Source organism: Nothobranchius furzeri, chromosome 12 (genome assembly GCF_043380555.1).
Source record: "Nothobranchius furzeri strain GRZ-AD chromosome 12, NfurGRZ-RIMD1, whole genome shotgun sequence".
Classification (NCBI taxonomy): Eukaryota; Metazoa; Chordata; class Actinopteri; order Cyprinodontiformes; family Nothobranchiidae; genus Nothobranchius; species Nothobranchius furzeri.
In genome coordinates, this window is record NC_091752.1 from 6346412 (window position 1) to 6368596 (window position 22185).

Genomic DNA, 22185 nt, shown 5'->3' on the forward strand with positions numbered 1-22185 from the left:
CCAGAAATCCAACACTTTGCTGCTCATACTTAAACCCAACAAACCTGTGCATTTTTCAGAAGGCAAACGTAGCTTTCATTTTGTTTAAATGTATTTTCTATTATGACTCGTTTAGATTTGACCTAGGTGTGGTATCTTTTTTATTTTAATTTTAATCCTAATTTTAAAAAAATCTGTTTCAATTCTACTATTTTTTCTTTTTGTTCCGTTAATCCTTCACTTAAAGGAACGGTAGAATGTTAGTTAAAAGGTGTGATTGAAAAAAAAACTTTTTAAATGAATATTTCTGATTATGTTTGATAATTCTGAGTTTTCCATGAAAATAGTCTCCTACGCCTATCTCCTGCATCAGCTTCTGATAGAAAATAGATGGTGAAACTCTAGAAGAAGAAGAAGAAGAAAATATCATTTCTATAGCGCCTCTCAAGATAAAAATCACGAGGCTCTTCACAAAAACAAAAACTGTAAAAATATAAAAAGCATTTAGAAAATGTTAAAAAAATATATTTACAATGAGCAAAAATAGACGATTGGGATTTAAAAGAAAAAATGTTAAGAAAGAGAGAGAGTGAACAGGAAAGAGGGAAATCAGTGGATCCTGAGGAAGGTGGAATAGGTGGGGAGAGCAGAATAAAGAGAGAGTGGTGAAGAAGGTCATACAAAAGCCTGCTTGAACAAGTGAGTCTTCAGCTGCTTTTTAAAGGAGACCACTGAGTCCACTGATCTCAGGCTCAGGGGGAGAGAGTTCCAGAGTCTGGGGGCCACAGCAGCAGATGATCTGTCACCTTTGACCTTTAGCCTGGTGCTGCATAACCAGTAGGCTTTGATCACTGGACCTCAGGGACCTGCTGGGGGTGTAGGGACTAAGAAGATCACCAATGTAAGATGGTGCTTGTCCATGTAAGGCCCTATAGACCAGAACCAGGATCTTGAAATGAACCCTGAAGTTGACTGGCAGCCAGTGAAGCTGGAGGAGAAGCGGGGTGATGTGGGTGTGTTTGGAGGACTTGGTCAGAAGCCGAGCACAGGCGTTCTGAACCACCTGTAGACGGTTCAGGGAGGTTCTGCTCAGACACGTGAAAAGAGAGTTACAGTAGTCTAAGCATGAGGAGATGAAGGTGTGGAGAACTGTCTCAAGTTCAGAGCGGGACAGAATGGGACTCAGCTTAGCAATGTTCCTGAGATGGAAGAAGGAAGAGCCAACAAGAGAACTGACATGAGAATCCAGGGTGAGAGCTGGGTCAAAGGTCACGCCAAGATTCCTGACAGAAGGTTTAGTGTGGGAAGCAAGCAGACCAAGAGAGTCTCTGACTTTGGGAACCAGCTTGTCTGGGGCACAGATGAGGATCTCAGTCTTATCTTTATTCAGCTGAAGAAAGCTCCCAGCCATCCAGGTTTTGATAGAGTCTAAGCAGGTGTGTAACAGCTGCAGCTTAGACATCTCATGGGGCTTAAAGGAGATGTACAGTTGGATGTCATCTGCATAAAGATGGTAGGAGATTCCTTTGAAGGAGCTCAGGATGTGCTGAAGAGGAAGCAGATAGAGGAGGAAGAGCAGAGGCCCCAGCACAGAACCTTGTGGGACACCATGGGTAAGAGAGGTGGTGGAGGACCTAAACTTGGAGACGGCCACAGAAAAGGAGCGCTCAGAAAGATAAGAGGAGAACCACTCCAGAGCAGATCCCGATAGGCCTACCCAGTCTCTCAGCCTCTCCAGTAGCAGGTGATGGTCAACAGTGTCAAAGGCTGCAGTCAGGTCCAGCAGGACCAGGAAAGAACAGTCCCCTGCATCACTGTGAGTCAGAAGGTCATTAGAGACCCTAAGAAGAGCTGTTTCAGTAGAATGAGCTCTACGAAAACCTGACTGGAAGCTATCATAGATGTTATGTTCATCAAGAGCAGCTGTGAGTTGTTTAGCCACAACCTTTTTGAAGATCTTGGAGATGAGCGGAAGTTTAGAGATGGGTCTGAAGCTGCTATGGAGAGAGGGGTCGAGACTCAGTTTTTTTAAGAAGCGGGTGGATTACAGTGTTCTTAAAGTAATCAGGGACCTGACCAGAAACCAGAGAAGCATTAATTATAGAGAGCACGCTGGGACCGATGGACTGAAAAGCACTTTTAAACAAAGATGAGGGTAAGATGTGGAGGGGGCATGCAGAGGTCTTCATAGAGTTAACTAGTTTGGTTAACTCAGGCAAAGAAACTGGAGCAAAGCTATCTAGGATGATGGGCCTGGTTGGAGTCGGGAGAGGCGGCGATAAGGCTGGAGGAGAGATGCTAGATCTAACCTTATTGACTTTGTCCACAAAGAAAGACAGAAAGTTCTCACAGTCTGCAACAGAGTGGATGGAGGCTGTAGGATTGGCAGGAGAGACGATGCTGCTGATGGTGTTAAACAGCACCTTGGGGTTCCCTTTGCTCTGGGACACCAGGTTGGAGAAATAGGAAACCCTCACGTCTCTGACTGCAGAGTTAAAGGATGTCAGAAGATCCTTTAGGTGCAGCAGATGGATGTTTAGATGGGTTTTCTTCCACAAGCGCTCAATTTTTCCGCATTGGCGCTTCAAGCTGTGAAGGCTGTCATTAAACCAGGGAGTAGGGTTCACTGCAGGAACTGATCTGGTTCTGACAGGACAGATGTTGTCCAGAATGGAGAGGCAGTGCTCGTTAAACTGAGAAGTTAAGGAATCTGGGTCGTTATGAGAAGAACAGGGTGGATCAAAAGCAGCAGAAAAATTTCTAGCTGTGCTCTCATTAAGAAAACGAGAACTAACCATACGGCGAGCAGGAGGTGGGGACGCAGAAACTGACAAGTTAAAGTAAATGCAATGGTGATCTGAAATATAAACGTCCTCAGGACCAACACTGTCAGCATTTAGACTCAGGGTAAAAACAAGGTCTAGAGTGTGCCCCCTGGTGTGTGTGGGGCCAGAAACATGCTGGGTAAAGCCGAAGGAGTCCATAAGGCTGGAGAAATTCATGGCAAAGAGATCGGAGGGATCATCAACGTGGATGTTAAAGTCACCAACAATCACCAGTCTGGACAGCTTCACAGTGGAGGATCGAAAGTCACTAAACTCCTGAAAGAAAGAACTGTTTGAACCAGGTGGAGGATAGACCACAGCATAGTAGAACGGGTCCTTACGCCCGACTTTAATCAGCTGCAGTTCAAAGGAAGCAAAGTGACCAGAGGTTGTAGAGCTACATGGAAGATGGTCTCTGAAAACAACAGCTAGGCCTCCACCACGACCAGAACCCCGGGGCTGGCTAAGAAAAGAATAACCACTCGGGCAGAGTTCAATCAGACCAGAATAATCAGATGTTTGTTGCCAAACTTCAGTCATAAACAGAAAATCCAGGTTTTTAGAGAGAATTAAATCATTGAGCAGGAATGACTTATTGTTAACAGAGCGGGTATTTAATAGAGCAATGCTGATTGAGGTGGAGGAATCAGAAACTACAGAAACAGCTGGAGTTAGTGGATGTAAATTAGCGAGGTTAGATCCACGGTGTTTATAAAAACCACTTATGGAGGGAACAGGAGTAGAAACCACTGAGGAATGAGGATAAACCGACCTTAAAAAACTTGGACGGATGAACCGCGCTGCAATGCAGCCTGGCGGGAATGCGGAAGTGGCGCTCAGGTCACCAAACAAAGGACAAGTAGCTAGAAGATCACGCCGATGTTTACTAGATAAACCACGCTTTAAGATAAGTCTTATTCTCACCTGGATTCCTGCTCGTTTACCTCTTTTCCTCCGACGTTTTCCCGGGACCGGACAAACATAGCTGGAGGTGCGCAGCTCGGGACCGTAGTTTGGCTCCGGGCCAGTGCGCCGCTCAGGTAAACAAAGAGGGAGGTACGTCCTCGGTGCGTCTTGGGCGATCGTGAACGAACGGAAGGACAAAAGAGTCTGGCGATCATAGGAGATGGTAGCAGGGACACTACTGAAGAGGACCGCAGACAGGAGCAAGGTGGAAAAGAGGAGGTTAGTGGAGAAAAGTTTGAAAAAGTGGCCGGTGAATGCGGCTAAGCCAAGCACAGGCGCCATCTTTTTGCCGATCTAGGATTAGAAAATCTTGACAGAAGAAGACAAAAGTCACCTGCATCACAGCTGAGCTTCAAACGACAGGATTTGGAATCTTATTTCCTGATATTTAGACTTCTCTCCTCTGATTGGCTAACAGACTCTGTTTGCTCTGCAACGTTGAGGTTTTATCTCCACAAATAACACAAGCATGGAGGAGTTCTACTGTGTGGTGGAGTTGCTAATGCTAACAGTTAGCTTCTACTAGCTGAGACGTTCTCTGCTGTTTCCTGGTTGCTAAACCAACAACAGCCTTCCCTGTCGTGAGTCAGGATGGGTGAGTCCATGAATGTTAGTGACAGTGTGACGTAGATCTTCAGGTTTTTCTAATCCTAGAGTTTCACCGTCTGTTTTCTATCAGAAGCTAATGCAGGAGATAGGTGTAGGAGACTATTTTCATGTTCAGCCTGCATGAGAAACTCAGAGTGACCCGTTATAATCAGAAATAATCGTTAAACATGTTTTTTTCAGTGAACCACACCTTTAACAAGCAGCTTGTGAAATCAAGGTTACATTCGGGTCAGTTTTTGAGAGATTCTGAAGATTAAATCTAACCATTTATGCCCATTAATCTCTTCTTTAGGAAGCCTGGACAGGAATCCTGTTCCTCTTGCTGACAAAAAAGCATTTTCACATTTTAGGCATTATCAAAAGAGCAGACCAGATGTAGAAATCAGTTCTTCACAAATGTGGAGATCAAATCACCTGCTATCTCTCACTAGCCATTAGCATATCAATCCTGGCGGACTAAACTCTATTTTTCTCAACTCAGTCTATTCAGGAAGCGATCTACAGCAGGTAAGACAGTAATTATTTATAACTTGAACACATGAACATATAAAATAATTTGCTGATGTGTTAGTCACTAGGAACCGACTTTGTTTACTACTAACCTGCTACTGAGTCCAATGTTTAAGATCCTGAAAAACACGCAGGCACATTTCTCTACATTTCTGTGCCCACTTCAAACAGACAAGAAGATCAAACACACATCGGTCCGATGGGTTGGTCTGCGTGCCTGAAGAATGATTAAATATTTGTGCTCAGGTTAATATTTTATCACGTTTGTTTCGTGTCACGTTACGTAACACTGAGGAGTAAAATCCTGAATGAAAACAGTGGAAGACGCCGAATTTCACAGAACTCTTTAAGTTCCACTAATGCTGGAAACAAAAATCTAATAAACATATTTCTGTTTCACTAATATCCTCGATGCATAAACTAGCATTTTTTTACACCAGTGGGGAGTCCAAACTTGTGAAACAGTTGTTTGTGTCACACGTTAATTATGTGCCTCCAGGTGGACCTGTTTGTCACAAGTGAGTGTAAACATTCATGTCCTTGAGTAAATAGTTGAGATGCCTGAGCAGCAGCAGCCCTATGGGGCGCCAGCTGTTCAGTACTATATTAAGAATACAACTTCCCCCAATTAGTTTTTAAGTACTGAATATAAGCATATTGTTGTATAAAAACTGATGTGAAATTTTAGAATAAATTCATTATACAGATAGGAAGAAAATGTTGAAAATTAATTTTAGAAAAAGATCAAAATATATTTGAAATGGATATAAATATTTAGAATTAAATCTAAATAAAAAAACTCATTTGAAACTAAGTTTTAGAATTAAACCTAAAATAAGTATTTAGAATCAAAAGAAACAATATAAAGTTTAAAATTTTATTATATGAATACAAGTTTTAAAATGTAAAATAACATGCTAATTCAGACTTAATAGAAATGAAAGTAGCCTATAGCAAAATGAAAACAAACCCCTTTCTCACATCATTCGAGCCCTTATAGAGGTTCGGACAGGAACATTGAAGTATAATTGAAAATACTTTAGGTATTTGATTTAGGCTACCACAAAAAGGGTCTTGTCAGATTTTGCGGATAAGCCGATGAAAACGGACTTTCAGATTTTAGGTATAGGGGATCTCTTTACCCTGCTTTTATTTAGGTAATCTACTTCAGTTTTCCAGCAGTCTGAATTTGTCTAATAAACATTATCAAACAACAACAAATACATTTTGGAATTTAATATAAAGATTACATTTAATTTTTTTAAATGATAGATTCCAAATTTTTTGTTGTTATGGCGAATCTGCAGAACAAGCTAGGTTTTGAACGCAAATACGGTCACAGAACACCCACCCCTCCCCTCGGGTATCTACCCCGAGACGCTTCTGCCGGAACCAGAAACCCATGATGCCAGATAAAACGAGGTAGTGCTAAACACCAGTCGCAATTTTCCAAACGTCTTTTGTTGGCCGTGACTTGAAATGGTGTTTTTTCTTTTTGGGACTCTGGCACTTTGCCCTAAAGTTGAAGTGGTAGCAGCTGGCTGTTTCTCCTTCTCTGACGTTATTGAGCAGAGAACCTCTCACACCACTGGTGTTCTGCTGCTAAATACGTGAGTGTGTGATGAGTGGAGGACCCAGGGAAGTGCGGTGGTTTGGCGGGACTGACAATTGGATGGTACAGTGGTTGAATTCGGTCCAAAATGGGTTATGGGCGGAGGGTTTTAGACAAATGCGAGAGAACCACTTTAGTTATTTATTTATTTGTTTGTTTGTTAGTTAGTTAGTTTATTTTTCATCTTTTTAAAATCTCCACAATATATTTGTGGCTATACTGTGTTAGACAGTTAAGAGGCATGAAAATTTTAAGCAAATTTTTTTCTTCCAAATTTGCCATTTCAGCTTTAACCTCCCGAGATCTGAACCTGTATTTGATGTGATTTAAAAGAAAAAATACATCTAACTATTACAGAGTAGTCTACTCTCACTAATGGAAACAAAATTACAAATATTCAAATGAAATAAAAATTCAATTCAATAAAAAAATTGGTCAAATTTCCTATAAAAAATAAAGAAAACCAACAAATTACAAATTTAAGGCAATATCATGTGTCTATAAGTAATAACAAAAAGGTCTAAGGTGAAGATAATAAAATTTTATAGTGCAAGGAGCCAATGGTAACTAAAATATTTTGAGTTGATTGGATGAGCAATTTATAAACTTCAAATGTATGAGTAACATTTATTAAGAAACTTTATTTATGAAAACTTAAAATTTTCAGTATCAAAACTCAAAAAAATTGAGAAAATTTTGAGTTCTGGGAACTTATTCGGGTTTACAGTGACAGGGCCTGGAGGTTAGCATTATATATGCATATTATTCTGGGTTTTTTTAGGTGTAAAATTTTTGAACTAATACTGTAACTTCTAGACTGTGACATGTGGTGGAAAGAGTGCTAAAAAAATTCGTAGCCCGTATTTTTTATCTGTGAGGAGATAAATGTAACAAAACTGTCTTACTTGAAAAATCAGCACCCCATACATCGCAGGTGTTCACGTTTTCTTGGCCTCAAAAGTATCTCAGAATGTCCGAAGTTTCTCAGTTTTATTTCTCTCAGCCCAACGTGACCAAAGCTGGATCTGGCAGCAGAGCTTGTTTGTGCTGTAAGCTGCTGCGTGTCCGTGCCGCATAGCGTGCATGCCATCAGGAGCATGCTGTCATCCTCTATAGATGCTGGGTAGCCTGAGTCACAACAACAACAGAAGGTCTACTTCTACCCTATTTACTCAGGAAAGAAACATAAAGGGAACCATGGAGAAAAGCAGGGTTGTCTGGGAAACTTTAGGAATTTTTATTCCCCTTTTCTGCATTCAGCATCAGTGCGACACTCGCGATGGATGGTCTCTGCTGCAGTTTGTCCCAAAGCCAGAGAGCACCGGTCCGGTCCGCTGAGGTGCAAAATGTAAATGCACTCTATCACCTAGAAGCTTTTGCCATTCTGAAATCAGCTGACATTGAAAAACGAGTATTAAATTACTGAGAATTAAATTACGAGACGAGTGGGGTAACGGGTATGGCCCAAATCAGCTGTTAGGAAAGTGAACACAAGACAGAGATGCGGGAATAAATTAAAAAACACGCATAAGACTCGTCAGCATCCAGACATCCGCAGGAAGACTAACCTGTGAGTGTTGGCAATCCAGCTTTGGGCTCACAGAGGCGGACACGCTTCACCGAGCTCCGTGTCACCATGCGAGAACTACTGCGGCTCCCCAGCAGCGTCCGCTCACTGCGGTCGAGCCTCGATAAAAGCGAGGAAACGCGTTTTGTGGTGCGCGAGTGCACAATGTATTACGGTAACCTCGGTCACTTTCAAAATAAAGCCAGAAAAAGATAAATCGAGCGTTTCCTCTGCGTTGTGTTTCAAAATAAAAGCACTTAAAATCATATCTCTACTTTGTCTTTCTATTTGGCTCATAACGTTAGCATAGACGTTCTGTTATTGCTGGAGTTCGTTGAAATCTGATTTTTCAGTTTCAGATCAGATGATCAGAAATATAATTGTGAATTTTGGTCAGTTTCAATCGCCACTGGATTTTTTGGGAGGGAACTTTATCTCTTAACTTTGCACAAAATTTATTGTTTTTGTATTTCAACATAAACAAAACTTTATAAACTAAAATGGAAGTAAACACCCGCCGCAGATATAAATATTAAAATTGTTTTGTTCTGTGTTACAATCAATTGTTTCTTAACAGAGAGGCTGCATCCAACCACTAGGGGGTGTATAGTTTCTCAACTTCCACAAATTGTTGCTTTATCTATGTGGATTGGAAGGTTACACACAGGAGGCCCTGACCAATGTTCGGTGTGCAATGTGGTAACAAGAAAGGACAGTCTACGCTACGGCAAGCCAAAAGCTCCATTATATGAAACACTCTGCCTTCTGCTTGATGCATGCACACGTCATACATGAAAATCCAATAGATCAACGCAGATACAGCATTGCATCTGATTAAAGGTCTGTCCCATAATCACAGGGTTGCAGGATCAATCCCATGCCTCCAGGGAATTCTGCCAATGCGTCCTTGGGCAAGACACTTCCCCCTCCTAACCTGCTGGTGGCGGTTGGCAGCCTCGTCTCTGTCAGTGTGCCCCAGGGCGGCTGTGGCTTCGATGTAGCTCATCATTACAATCGGTGTGTGAAAGGATGAATGACTCACTGGTGTAAAGCACTCTGGAGTCCTCTGACTCAGAAACCCTTTATGGCAATAGAACTGTGCAAAAGTTTTGGGCCCCACGTACTGTCAGACAAAGTCAAGAGAAGCTTAAAGTGGCTCAAGACCACTTTAAATGACTCCTTGGAAACATAATATAAAAAAAATAGGACATCACCCCCCTCACACTTGCTGATGTAACCAAGGTAACAACGAGGAAGGTCAGGAGACTGGGGAACAGTGCTCTGAATGCTAATCAGCTTGTTTTCGTTTCAGTGGGTCCAAACGAAAGATTTTATCCAAATAAATAAAATTTTGTACAATTTGAAGTTGTGGTTTTGTTGTTTTTTATTGTGTCGGCGCAACTACCCACCAGACAGCATTTTAACTTGACTTGAAATATTTAGGACTTTCCTTTTCTTTGTCAAATGCATTAAAAAGGTGTTCATCATAAACATTTGATAGCAAAACTTTTCAGAGCACGCTCCTCTGACATATCACAGCAGGCCTTTATAATAAGCTGATAGATTTAGGTCTGAATGTTCTGACCAATCAATAGCTGAGATGAGGTCTGGGCCAAAGGGGATATGTAAACAAGTGCTCTGCTGCCACCTACAGGCAGGTTTTAGTAACAGCAGACATGGTGGAAGGCTCTGCATGAACATCAGAAGCCTGTGGAACATGTCTGCACAATAGAGATGTTTCTGTTAGACATCTCTAAGTAGTCTGGTCTTTATATTCTCAGATCAGTTTACAAACTGATGCAATTTCCTCTTTTGCTTCCTTTGGCTTTAAGATCAGAGACAATGAGACCAAGTTAAATTCTTAAATTAATCACATTTAAAGATGAAACATGACTTACAACTTTGCCATAGGATTCCTGCACATTTACATGGGCGGGCTCAATTAACAGTAATAATAATTATAATAATAAACATTACGTTTTGTGAAATATTAAACAGTTTTAGGGTTTTTGCTTTTGCTGCAGCTTCTCAGTGCTGGAGCGTATTAAACAACTGAATCAAACAACAAGACTTGATTCTTGAGCTCATACTGTGTGCAATAAAACAAAAGGTAATATTTACAGTTTCTTAAAGTTTTAAAAGTCAGTTAAGAGGTTAGTTGTAGATTCTGTATATAATATATAACACCTCCCACCCCGGTCCAAACTGAGGTGACGAGCGCTGCTTATCGAGGCTGCATGCACTGATGTGAGAGCCCCAAACCCTACCACCCCACCTAGTGGACACTTATGTTGTGTGATGTCTGAAGTCTGTTGCATTTCTGTCTGAGGTGTTTTTTTGCAGAGCAAAGCTGCCCTCCCTGTGGAGGGTAACTCTGAAGTGCCTTTTTTTCCTCCACCTGACCCAATCCTCATTTATAAGCCCTCTGATCTCTTGTTACGTCCCCGACAGGTGTTGTTAAAATGTGAAGGATGGGGATAACATAAGAACTGGACAGCGGATATTAAAATGGTTTTATTTGTAACAAAAGGTTCTAAAAACGAGCAAACAGATGCCACATTATAAAGATAATGCCAAAAACAAACAGAACTCTCTGAAAGGTTAACACCACAAATTATAAAACACCTGGTAAAAACTTATATTAAAAGTCTTACCGAACTGAAGGTGTTCTTAAAAACCCGAAGTTGATAAAAGTCTAAAACATTATACTGACTAAAACTTATTTTAAAAAGCTTTACCCCAACGAAGGTGTTTAAAACTGAAGTCAGTAAAATTGCCACAAACAAAGTTAACCTTTAAAACCAAACTGCAAAAAGATCCCACTGGATCATCCAAAAAACTTATCACTGAGAGTTAAAAACTACCAAAGTTTAAAACTCATCATCATCCAAACACGAAACAACTAATCATTCATAATTAATTACACCCCCCCCCCCCCACACACACACACACACACACACACACACACTTGAAGGACTATGTTGTTAATGCCACAGGGGGCAGCACTAAGACGTTTTTAGATCGAGATCCTATATTTAATCTAGTTTACACAAACATGTCAACAAATGCACAGAAACAGAAAGACTGCATTTGTAAAGACCCGAGTTTACAGTTTATAAGCAAGTAAAGTACTTTGGGGTTTAGTTACTCTTGATATTAACATTAATAATTAATATTAACATTACCAAGAGGACAAACAGAAACATTAAGATTTTTAAAGCTTGTGCAAAAGCATTAGGTCCTATAAAAACCATATTTGAAGGTATTTTCATGTATCTACGTTGTGTTGGGCAGATTTCAACAGCAGCCATGAAAGATGTGAATCAGCCTAATTTCCAATGTCAATTTGATGTTTTTGGAGCATTTTATTTATTTTTAGTTGTTTTGTTAGAGAACCATGAGTCATAAAATAATTAGTCACACTGACTGAAAGAGGACAAGAGTCTCTGAGTTTTCATACGTATTATGTGTGTTTATTGTAGGAACACTTTGTTGTTTAGAACAGAGCGCCGCAGAAAATCACCAAAGTCTTCCCACTGCCTCTTCTTTTGGAACACACGCATGAATTAAACAACAAACTGTGGGGAATTTAGTCTCATTAGTGTAACTTTTCATCTTTGCAGCATTTATTTTACTTTTGTGCTCATTATTATAATTATTATTGTGCTCATTTCATTTTATCTCATCTTATCTGTACTATGTTCTTCTGTACTTGCGAATTGGACTCTGGAATAAAGACTTATGGTTAGCTCAAAAATTGGCTGAAAAAGCGTTGAATACCCACAGAACCTCTCGTGTTTGTGTGCTACTTTTAGCAGAAAACCTGAAGTTTTCAACAAACTGTGTCCCCGATTTGACCAAATCTGATATCAGGGTATCTGCAGGTTTAAGGGAGCCAAATTTAAGACTTTTTAAGACCTTTTTAAGGCCACTTTGACCAAATTTAAGCTATTTTTAAAATTAAATTTAAGCTATAATTCCCAGCTATTGCCTGGAGCCGGTGCTAACCATGTCGTGAACGTGGGATTAGCCATCCAGTTACCATTCAACTTGCACTTCCTCATGGCGCACGCTCCCACTAGCTTAACCAGCTAATGTGCTCATCTAAAAATAGCCCCCTTTCACAACCAACTGAATGTGTATGGTTCCGCTTACGCCAACATCGTACACAAAAAATGCTGAACACTAACTAGAAATTCACGAAAATTTTTATAGAAATAAAATAATCTTGTTTTTTGGGTCTTTGGTAATTTAAGACCTTTGGAAACTGGATTTAAGCATTATTTGTCATTTTTAAGGATTTTTAAGGCCTTAAATTTGGAAAAGCAAATTTAAGACTTTTTAAGACTTTTTAAGGACCCGCGGATACCCTGTGATATGAAAAAGCTGCTTCAGCACAGCAAACTTGAATGTGTTCAAATGAAGCGTCTCGGTGGAATTAGTCCATAAACGTGTAGCTTTGGCAGGCCCGAGTCAAAATGAATGAATGGTGCACATTTATTATGAGTTTTTACAACATATATGTATTAGCACATGCTACTTAGGCCTGACATAAAGATGTTTTAAACACATACAGCAAAACATACAATAATTGATCTAATGTGTTAATAAGGCTGAGACTAGCGAAACAAGGCGTTGCTACGGAGCTTCCTTCTACGTGAGTTTAGTCAGACTTTAGCTCATTTATGTCCATCTTACATTAAAAACACTAGTAACTAGACATTAAACCCCATTAAAGCAGAAGCATGTGTTCGTCACCGTAGGCGGCGGGGTATGGGAGGTGCTGAGCAGGTTTGTCTGTTAGGAGGTTTTTGAGGAAGTGGTCGTGTTGGGCAGGAAATGTAGCGCTCGTGCATCTTCTCAGGCACCCTGCAGAACAAAACAGCGTTACTCATCAGAGCAGAGAAAAATAGAGACACGAACGCTCGCTTGTTATTACCAGCAGTTAAAGAAAAATGTGGTCTGCAAAGGAACGCTGGAGTTTTCACACAGTAACGTTTAACAAGTGAAGCAGAATCCTAAAGGAGCACGCTCTGAGACGCCCCCGTGGTCGATAGAAGGTTGCTGGTTTTTATTAACCCCAAAACCAGCTGAGCAGAAACTCACGATGGCGTAAAGGTGTTTGATTATTATTCTCTATCTAAAAAAAGCTATTTCCCACTATTAAGGCTTAATTTGTATATAATTATAACATCTCATTGTGTTTCTGTGTCAAAGTTAAATTTACCTGATAAAGATCACACACACACACACACACACACACACACACACACACACACACACACACACACACACACACACACACACACACACACACACACACACACATACACACACACACACACACACACACACACACACACACACACACACACACACACACACACACACACACACATTGTATGTTTGTTTTTGCATCTAAAACAAAAATTCAAACACCAAAAAGTAGACTGACAGTCATAGAACTAATTTCTGCGTAATTCTTGGTTTTTGTTTTTTTCTTGTGTCTTAATAAAGTTTTGAGTTTCTTCATCTAATCGTTGTTGCCGTGCTGCATTTCTGTATAATAAAATCCAATCATTTTCCCTGTAGTTAAACATTACATTAATACTTCTGCCATGTGTGGCCTTCCATCGGCTGTATTTCACCACGTCTGTATTTCCTCCTATGTGGCAAAAACACTCTAAAAAGACGCCGTTCTCAAAGATTGTTTAAAAAAAACTTGATAAGATCTCAGTTCCAAGAAGTCGCCCACGCACCACAGCCATGGAAAACACGTCATCAACACGCACTAACACTCAGGGCCAGATTAAGACTTTGTTGTACCCTGGGCAACAATATTCAAGGGCCCCATCATCACGACCCCAGGATCACCATAATATGGTCACATACAGAATATTTTACTGTAATATGCAGTAAATATACTCAATACTTGAATGCCTGACATCACGTAACCCGCTCAGGGTAACCTTTGACCCACCTTGTGTGGACTGACCAATGAGGAGAGGTTCTTAACTTGAAGCCCTCTCTTCATTGGTCAGTCTGCAAGAGACTGACTCTCAACTGACGTTCAGTCGTAGGCAGCGAAGCGTCTCAGCGCAAAAGGCCGGGTGGACAGTTTGTTTAATATAGGGTGACCATATTTCCATTTCTAAACAAGAGGACAGGGGATCTGTGCCTATGATGTCACACTATGGCAACGCCACACAAACCACGTTGGGACCCATTATTTGTAAGAACTAAATTAATATCAGATTCTGCCAATAAAAGGGCTCTAAAACAATTCATATGTAAATATTTAGCATATTTATTGCAAAATCTCATTTTTCTGCTTTAGTGCTGCAATAAGATTGCATTAATAATAAATTATTATACCTTTTGTTTTACTACAGCATCGGTAAGCTTCCTGTGCACAGATTATTAAGGATGCTTGTTTCAGCTGTGAGATTAGACGATAGGGTCAATGAAAAAATAAGTTGTCACACACTCCATGGAAACTTTCAGAGAATCCACAAATAGCGGCTTTCACATGGTTTTGTTACTTTTTGCAAGTTTAGAAAAGAAGCAGATGAGACAGCATGTCTGATAATTTAGTTTTTCATCTGATAATATTAGAACATGTCAGTAATGTCTGAGGGGCTTTTATAAACACTGTATAACTAATACTCCTGGAGAGGGTATGAATTACACAGAGGCTTGGGGAGCCCAGTTATGGGGGTGGGTGGGGTCATTTTGCCTTGGCCCCCAAAATGCCTTGAAACGGCCCTGGGTGTGTGACTGAGTGTTGAAGGTGATCTGAATTGTATCAGATGTATAAATATGACATGTGTATAACTTATTGTTTTATACAGGTAAAAACGTGTAGTGGAGCTAAATCTACCTACATTTTACTTTTCAACACTTAGTTTTGTTTTTATTGAACTATTTTCCTGTCCTGTCTGTCTCTCATCTTCCTGCATCTCCTCTAAACTCTCCAGAAAAACTGCTTGCAGGATTCTTACTTTTTCACCTCATCAGTTACTTTTGAGCAGATCAAAGGGATCTCCTGACCGCAAAGCGGAGTGCCCGATTCGATGCTGCGTCAGTGAGGTGAAATCACCGCAGCACAGGTGATGAGCTCCGCAGTAGCAGAGCGCTTCAGGCACAAATAAGACAGAAAGTAGAGAACATTTGCGGACATGAACGATCGTGTGTTAATTATAGTTTTTTGGTTGCGCCACTTTGAGAATGGACTGTGCGCTGGAAGCAGCTGCCTGGAGCGCTGCGCAATAACACAGCGCTGTGCCGCTCTCTGTGCTCTCTGCTCGGAAGAGTCCATAAATGATGCAATATAGGTAGAAAACTTTTTTCCAGCTCCCATGGATGTGTAGGATATCCAAGTCCCCCATAATTCGATCCCTGCTCCTGGATGAAAAGCCGGACATTTTCATCAATACAAGACCCCCCCAAGAGAGTGAAAAGTGGACATGTCCGGGGAAAACCGGACGTACGTTCACCCTAGTTTAATATAAAGCGGGAGATTACAGATTCAGTATTTTGCTCGTGCCCTTGCTGCCCTAGGCCCTCTAGAGTTCGTGGGCCCTGGGCAATTGCCCAGTTGCCCATATGGTTAATCCGGCCTTGCTAACACTGTATTGGAGCAGGCGGAGGGAGACTAGGGGTCTTAGCACACCTCTGTTGTTGCTTGGCTTCCCGAGGCTGGAGGCTAAGGGGGGAGCTGGCCATCTGGTTGGGGTCTGGGTTGGTGGGTTGCTGTGCTCGGCGTTGGGCGGGGGAGCCTGCTCATCAGCATCCCAGCAGAAAGGGTTGAACTCTTGGACCGGTAATGGTTGTACCCCATGTGCAGCAGTACCGGGACCAGAGTGAACAGGGTGTGTATGGGGAGCATGAGTGGATGTCCGGCGTGCATTTTTGTAAGTACCCCCCCTTCCCGCTCCTCTCGAGAGGGGGCTGGGGCGTTTTTGGCTACAGTCTCCCTGGAATCCCTGCGCTCTGGGACAACTCCTGGATCTCTGGGACTTGGAGCTCCCTCCATCTCCTGCACATCTTTGGGGGACAGATCTGTGGCCCCTCACACTCTCTACTGGATGCTCCTATAGATAAACCTTACATAAACAAGCACATGTTCACACACAGGTGCTCACATGGTGCTCTCATAAGTATGGACTTGGGCATGTTCAACACACGTCTTAAGGCTGTGGTTGGCACTAAATGCACTGTGATTTATTATCGTGTGATTGTTCAGTTAAACAATTTTGATTTTATATTTCCTCATCAGGTTGATGCAATGATAGCTTGCTCCTGATGTATTGTTGTGTGTCCCTTTTCTTTTTTTGGTTTGTTTTTTCTCTTTCTGCAGGTCTAGAAGCAGATTCTTGTTCATCATTGATTGTTTATTTTTGTGGATTTTCTCTTTATCGCGCTCTGTCAGTCTCGCTAAGGCCAATCACTGCTGAGACACACCCACCTGTCAGGGATCCGTGGAGGAATTCTGGGAGGCGGAATGAGAGGAGCCGGGTCGGATGGCCGGGGAGGTCGAGGTGGTGGTGGGAGCATTTCTACCGCATCCTGAAAGAAATAAATAAAGAAAGAAAGAAAGAAAGAAAGAAAGAAAGAAGAAAACAAACACAAACAAGCACACAAATTCAAACACAAACAAGCACACAAATTCAAACAAACAAAAACACACAAAAAACAAACACACACACACAAACAAAAACAAAAACAAAAAAACAAGCACACATAAACAAACAAACAAACAAAAGTTAAATTACACCAAATACACAACCATAATCACGACGTTTTCAGCTTCGGTGATTGCATTATGTTTGTTACATAGAACAGGTGGAACAAGAAGAAAATTTGTTCAGGAAAACTGAAAATTTATTCTTTGAAAATAAAAATTCTTCAAAGTTTTTTTTTTTTAGAAAATGAAACATAGCTCAAGAGTACTGAAATTCCTTTATTAGAAGCTTTGGGGGTTAATTTAGTCCCAGAAAAACAAAAAATTTCTGAAAAAAAAAGATAAATAATTTATCAAGACAAAACCATTTCTTTGTAAATAGCCTAAAACTGGTATAGTTTGCTGATGAGAGGGATCTTGAGTGCTTCATCCATGCACCTTTGTTACAGGTTAGCTCAGTCAGTAGTTTTAGGAAAGGCTGTTTGCTTGATTGAGTTCAACGGTGTAATGTCAGTATGCCGAATAAAACTTTACTTGAGGTAAATTTTCCTTTAAAACATTCTCAGATGGCATAAAAGTGTGTACAATAAAAATATGAATGATTTTTTTTGTCTATTAAAAGTGCCAACGTTTGACTATCTGACCCTGTTTTATGACATAGGTAATCTTTCGGGTTTCCCCCCAAGTCCCGCCCCTGATGTCTACAGTCCCGCCCCTACAGTCCCGCACGCGTCATTTGGAATCCTAGGATGTCCAAGGAAGATCCCGCCTTTCTCACTTCTGATTGGTTTTACTACGGATTTACTACGATTGGCTATTTCATTTAGCAGCAAACCAGCTATAATGCAGACTGTCCTTCTGCCACCAGCAGAAAGCGGTTTTGTAAAGCAAACGTGAACTTAGCGTTATAATAACATTCTGTCCTGTTTTGCTAAATACAGTGATCCCTCGCTACTTCGCGGTTCGTTTATCGCGGATTCACGACTTCGCAGATTTTTTCTTTGGAGCCTTATTCAAGGGAAATTCGCCAATTTGCGGTATTTTTCACCGATTCGCGGCATTTTTCTATGCGAAATATCAAGAAATTCCTGTTTTTTCATCATAAAATGCACTTTTTGTAATAAAACTATAAAAAAAAACAAGTAAAAAAATTTTTTCTTGAGTTTTACCCACAAAAAGAGAATGTGATCATACGATAATTCAATATAGTACTGTACTGTAAATATGGTGTCCCTACTTCGCGGATTTTCACCTATCGCGGCCAGGTCTGGAACGCATCTACCACGATAAACGAGGGATCACCTGTATTTCGTGTTTCATAAAAAACCTGAAAAACGTAAAATGTTAATTTATGACCTTGTTGCCTTTATCAAACTGTTGGACTTACTTTATAACTCTTGGCTCTCAAGCATTAAAGTACATAGGATAAACATATGTGCCTTACCTGGGTATGAAATTTAATAAAACTGCCCAGCTTTGCGCATCAGGTCTGCTTCTTTTCTAGGATAATGAAAACTGGTGAAAAATAGCTCTAAATCATAATCAGCTTTAACTAAATATTTTTGATTAAATTATACATTTTTAATCTGATGATGAGAGACGTGCACTAACTTGTAAAAAGCCTTAACCTATTAAAGTGAAGACATAAGATAGCCTAATAATTAAGTACCCAATAGACCCAACAGACAGTGTGACAAAATGAAACAAGATTTATTACAAGTTCACATTTGATGTTTTTCAGGTTTTTTGATGAAAGAAACTGAAACTGGTTTGTTGCAAAACAGGAAAGGATGTTTATTAAAGCAATAAGTTCCAATTTTCTTCAAAAAAAAACTCCTCAAGATCTGGCTGTAAACCAAGCCCCCATCATGCGGGTCAGAGATTGAGGCTAATGCGGAAGTGAAATAAATTGCAGTTCCACCGTCATCCACTAGGGACTGGTGTCAGAAGCGAGCAAATCCTCATTGACTCCCATGTTAAAAATACCAATTTCACAGCAGAAATAAACATGTTTACAGCCAGGTACCGAAACACGTTTTTGGTTTAAATTATCTAGTTTACACTCATGACAACTCTGAGGGGGGTGAATTTTTTGTCACTCTTCTGTTTAAGTGTGTTAAAAGCCTAAAATTCTGTATAATTAATGAGCATCAGTCCCACGTGACCACAGAGCTAGCTCCGGGGAAAGGCCTCAGTAGCCTCAGTCTGAGCCTTGGTTTCGCCTGAAAACTGTTCCTTGATTTTTAGTCTCTGAACTTAGTTGTAGCGTTTGTGCATTCTTTTTTGGATATTATTTGTGCAATTGTTGGACAAAATGACTTGCTGTGGTATTAATTGCACTAAAAGAGCGTCCAAGGAGTTTCCACTTCAGTATTTTGGTAAGTAAAATTATATTTATGTATTTACGTCAATGGTTTTTAGGTCAATGCCGCTCTTGCACTAGCTGAGCTTAGATTTTAACATGTACTGTTTAACCATGAAATTTAAATGTAATAAAACCATCGACATATATACTGGACAATTCATTTCCATAGGCTCCAATAACACATTTTTGAGGGGAAATGGGAGGTGGCCACCACCGCCATTTTGACCGTGTCGCAGGTTCCGTCAAGCCCAGACAATTCCACAAAAGGGAAGAGAGGTGGAGCTGAGGGTGAGGCTGTGAGGCTAGGATCAACTGACGACACCCGGTCGACCTAGCTACAAGCTAACCTGAAGCTAGCCCAAAGCTAACGCTGAGGTGGGAGCTAAGCTAACGGAGGTAGCAACCTAGCTACAACCGGAGTTAACTGTGCACAACACCAGAGCTTCTGAGTCAGAGATACGCCGGGCTGACCGCTGGGTTAAACCGGGTGGAACACAGAGGTCTCCAAGAGCTCCACAAGCCAGCAGCCACACAGCAGACAAGCGCTGCTGCGATCTGAGATGTGCAGAGCTGCCGCTGGGGAGAACTGAGTGGAAAACATTGGTTTCCATCCCAGAGCTCCACAAGCCGGCAGCCCGCGCAGCAGTCAGGAGCCGCGATCAGACAGAGATGTGCCAAGCTGCGGGGAGGGGAGAAACGGGTGGAAAACAGAAGTCTCCCGAGAGCTAGTCAGAACCCAGCTCCACCAACATGTTATATTTCAACCCATTTTCTAAAGTGCAGCATTATGTTAAATGCACTGGCGTTACATTTACATTTAACACAATTACATTTAAATTTCGTGGTTAAACAGTACATGTTAAAATCTAAGCTCAGCTAGTGCAAGAGCGGCAGTGACCTAAAATACATAAATATAATTTTACTTACCAAAAAAAATGAAGTGGAGACTCCTTGGACACTCTATTAGTGCAATTAATGCCACAGCAAGTCATTTTGTCCAACAATTGCACAAATAATATCCAAAAAGAATGCACAAACGCTACAACTAATGGTCTAAGACTGAAAATGACCGAACAGTTTTCTGGCGAGGCCGAGGATCAGACTGAGGCCTTTCCTCGGAGCTAGCTCTGTGGTCACGTGGGTCTGATGCTCATTAATTATACAGAATTGTAGGCTTTAATATCCTGATCAACAGAATTCAAACAGGAGTTGATCTGTCACTGAGGAAAGAACAAGCTGGCTTTAGGAAAGGAAGAGGAGCTGTAGACCAGATATTCATTCTTAGGAATATCTTGGAACAGGTCAATGAATGGAACGCAACATTGTACATCCACTTTGTTGACTTTGAAAAGGCATTCGACTCAGTTCATCGCGAAAGCCTTTGGACTATCATGCGCCAATATGGAATTCCCCCTAAGCTGATTCAGATGGTCAAGATCCTGTACGCCGACTTTCAGTGCGCCGTCATTGATGAAAATGAAATAACAGACTGGTTTCCAGTGACAACTGGAGTGAAACAAGGGTGCTGTATGTCAGGATTTTTGTTCCTACTGGTGATAGATTGGGTCATGAGGAGACCTGTGGAGGGTAAAAGAACCGGAATCAGATGGAACTTCATGACCATGCTGGAGGACCTAGACTATGCCGATGACATTGCCCTACTGTCCTCAATAATGGCACATCTTCAACACAAAACAACTAGGCTGGAGAAGAATGCAGCTAAAGTTGGACTGAGGCTGAATGCTGGAAAGTGTAGGATCATGAAGGTGAACAGTAAGAGGGAAGATAAGCTGAAAGTGGGAGAAAGAGAAGTGGAGGAGGTGGAGAGCTTCACATACCTGGGGGCAAGTGTCACTAAAGATGGTGGAGGCACAGCGGATATCAAGAGGAGGGTCGGATTGGCAAGTATAAGGCACAAACAGCTTTCAAACATCTGGATGGCCAGTGACATCAGCAAAAAGACAAAGACTTCTCTGTTCAAAAGCCTCGTACTGTCAGTGCTACTATATGGATGTGAGACATGGAAACTGACAAAGGGAGAAGAAAAGAAACTCGACGCCTTCCAAACGAAGTGCCTAAGGAGGATCTTTAAGATCCGGTGGCAACAGCATGTTTCCAATAAGACAGTGCTAGAGATGGCACAGACAGAGAGGATCAGCGATGAGGTGAGGAGGAGGAGATGGAACTGGATCGGCCATGTGCTGCGAAAGGAGGAGACGAGCGACTGCGCTGTGGCTCTAGGTTGGGCGCCTGAAGGTCGAAGGAAAAGAGGCCGACCTAAAACAACTTGGCGGCAAGTGGCTGAAGCAGAGAGAAACAGAGCAGGATGGTGTTCATGGAACTCAACAAGAAGTGCAGCTGGAAATCGATCCCTGTGGAAAAATGATGTCCTTGCCTTATGTGCCTCCTGGCACAAAGAGAAATGATGATGATGTAGGCTTTAATACACTTAAACAGAAGAGTGAGAAAAAAATCACCCCCTTCAGAGTTGTCATGAGTGTAAACTAGATCATTTAAACCAAAAACATGTTTTGGTACCAGGCTGTAAACATGTTTATTTCTGCTGTGAAAATGACATTTTTAACATGGGAGTCAATGAGGACTTGCTCGCTTCTGACACCAGCCCCTAGTGGATGAGGGTGGAACTGCAATTTATTTCACTTTCGCATTGGCCTCAATTTCTGTCCCGCATTGTGGGGGCTTGTAGCCTGGCAAGCCAGACTAAATAATACATTGACGGCTCTCGGTTGTGGGGCGGGTTCTACCGTTGTCTTTCAAATGATCTCCGCATGCTACTGGACAATGACTGTGACATACTCTTGTTTCACTCTGTTGCATCATCCCACCCACCAGGCATATAGAGTGCCCTGATTGGCCCACAAAGCGGATAAAGCCCTGTGATTTGTTCACTAAGCAGATAGAGCACTATGATTGGCCCACCATTATGGACCAATCACAGCTCTTTATGTGTTTGAAACCCCTCTAGAGAGCTGTGATTGGCCAGCCAGAATGCTGTTGGGGCTGCAGAGGTTCCAGTGGAGCATTCCTAGACCAAACTTTGCAAAGCAA

General features: G+C 41.4%; 2 protein-coding genes across 2 annotated transcripts in view; both read right to left on the minus strand.

Annotated features, from left to right (window-relative positions):
• Positions 1-8231, minus strand: part of LOC107375556 (sorbin and SH3 domain-containing protein 1) — a 99971-nt gene extending 91740 nt beyond the window's left edge. The window contains exon 1 of the mRNA XM_054749905.2: positions 8070-8231. The gene's annotated coding sequence lies outside the window, so the exon portion shown is untranslated. The remainder of the gene's footprint in view (positions 1-8069) is intronic.
• Positions 8232-12551: 4320 nt separating this feature from the next.
• Positions 12552-22185, minus strand: part of pik3ap1 (phosphoinositide-3-kinase adaptor protein 1) — a 34762-nt gene continuing 25128 nt past the window's right edge. Inside the window, exons 16-17 of the mRNA XM_015944135.3 lie at positions 16536-16636; positions 12552-12937 (exon numbers count right to left, since the gene is read on the minus strand). Of these exons, the coding sequence (XP_015799621.1) occupies positions 12823-12937; positions 16536-16636 (216 nt within the window). The 3' untranslated portion in view covers positions 12552-12822. The remainder of the gene's footprint in view (positions 12938-16535; positions 16637-22185) is intronic.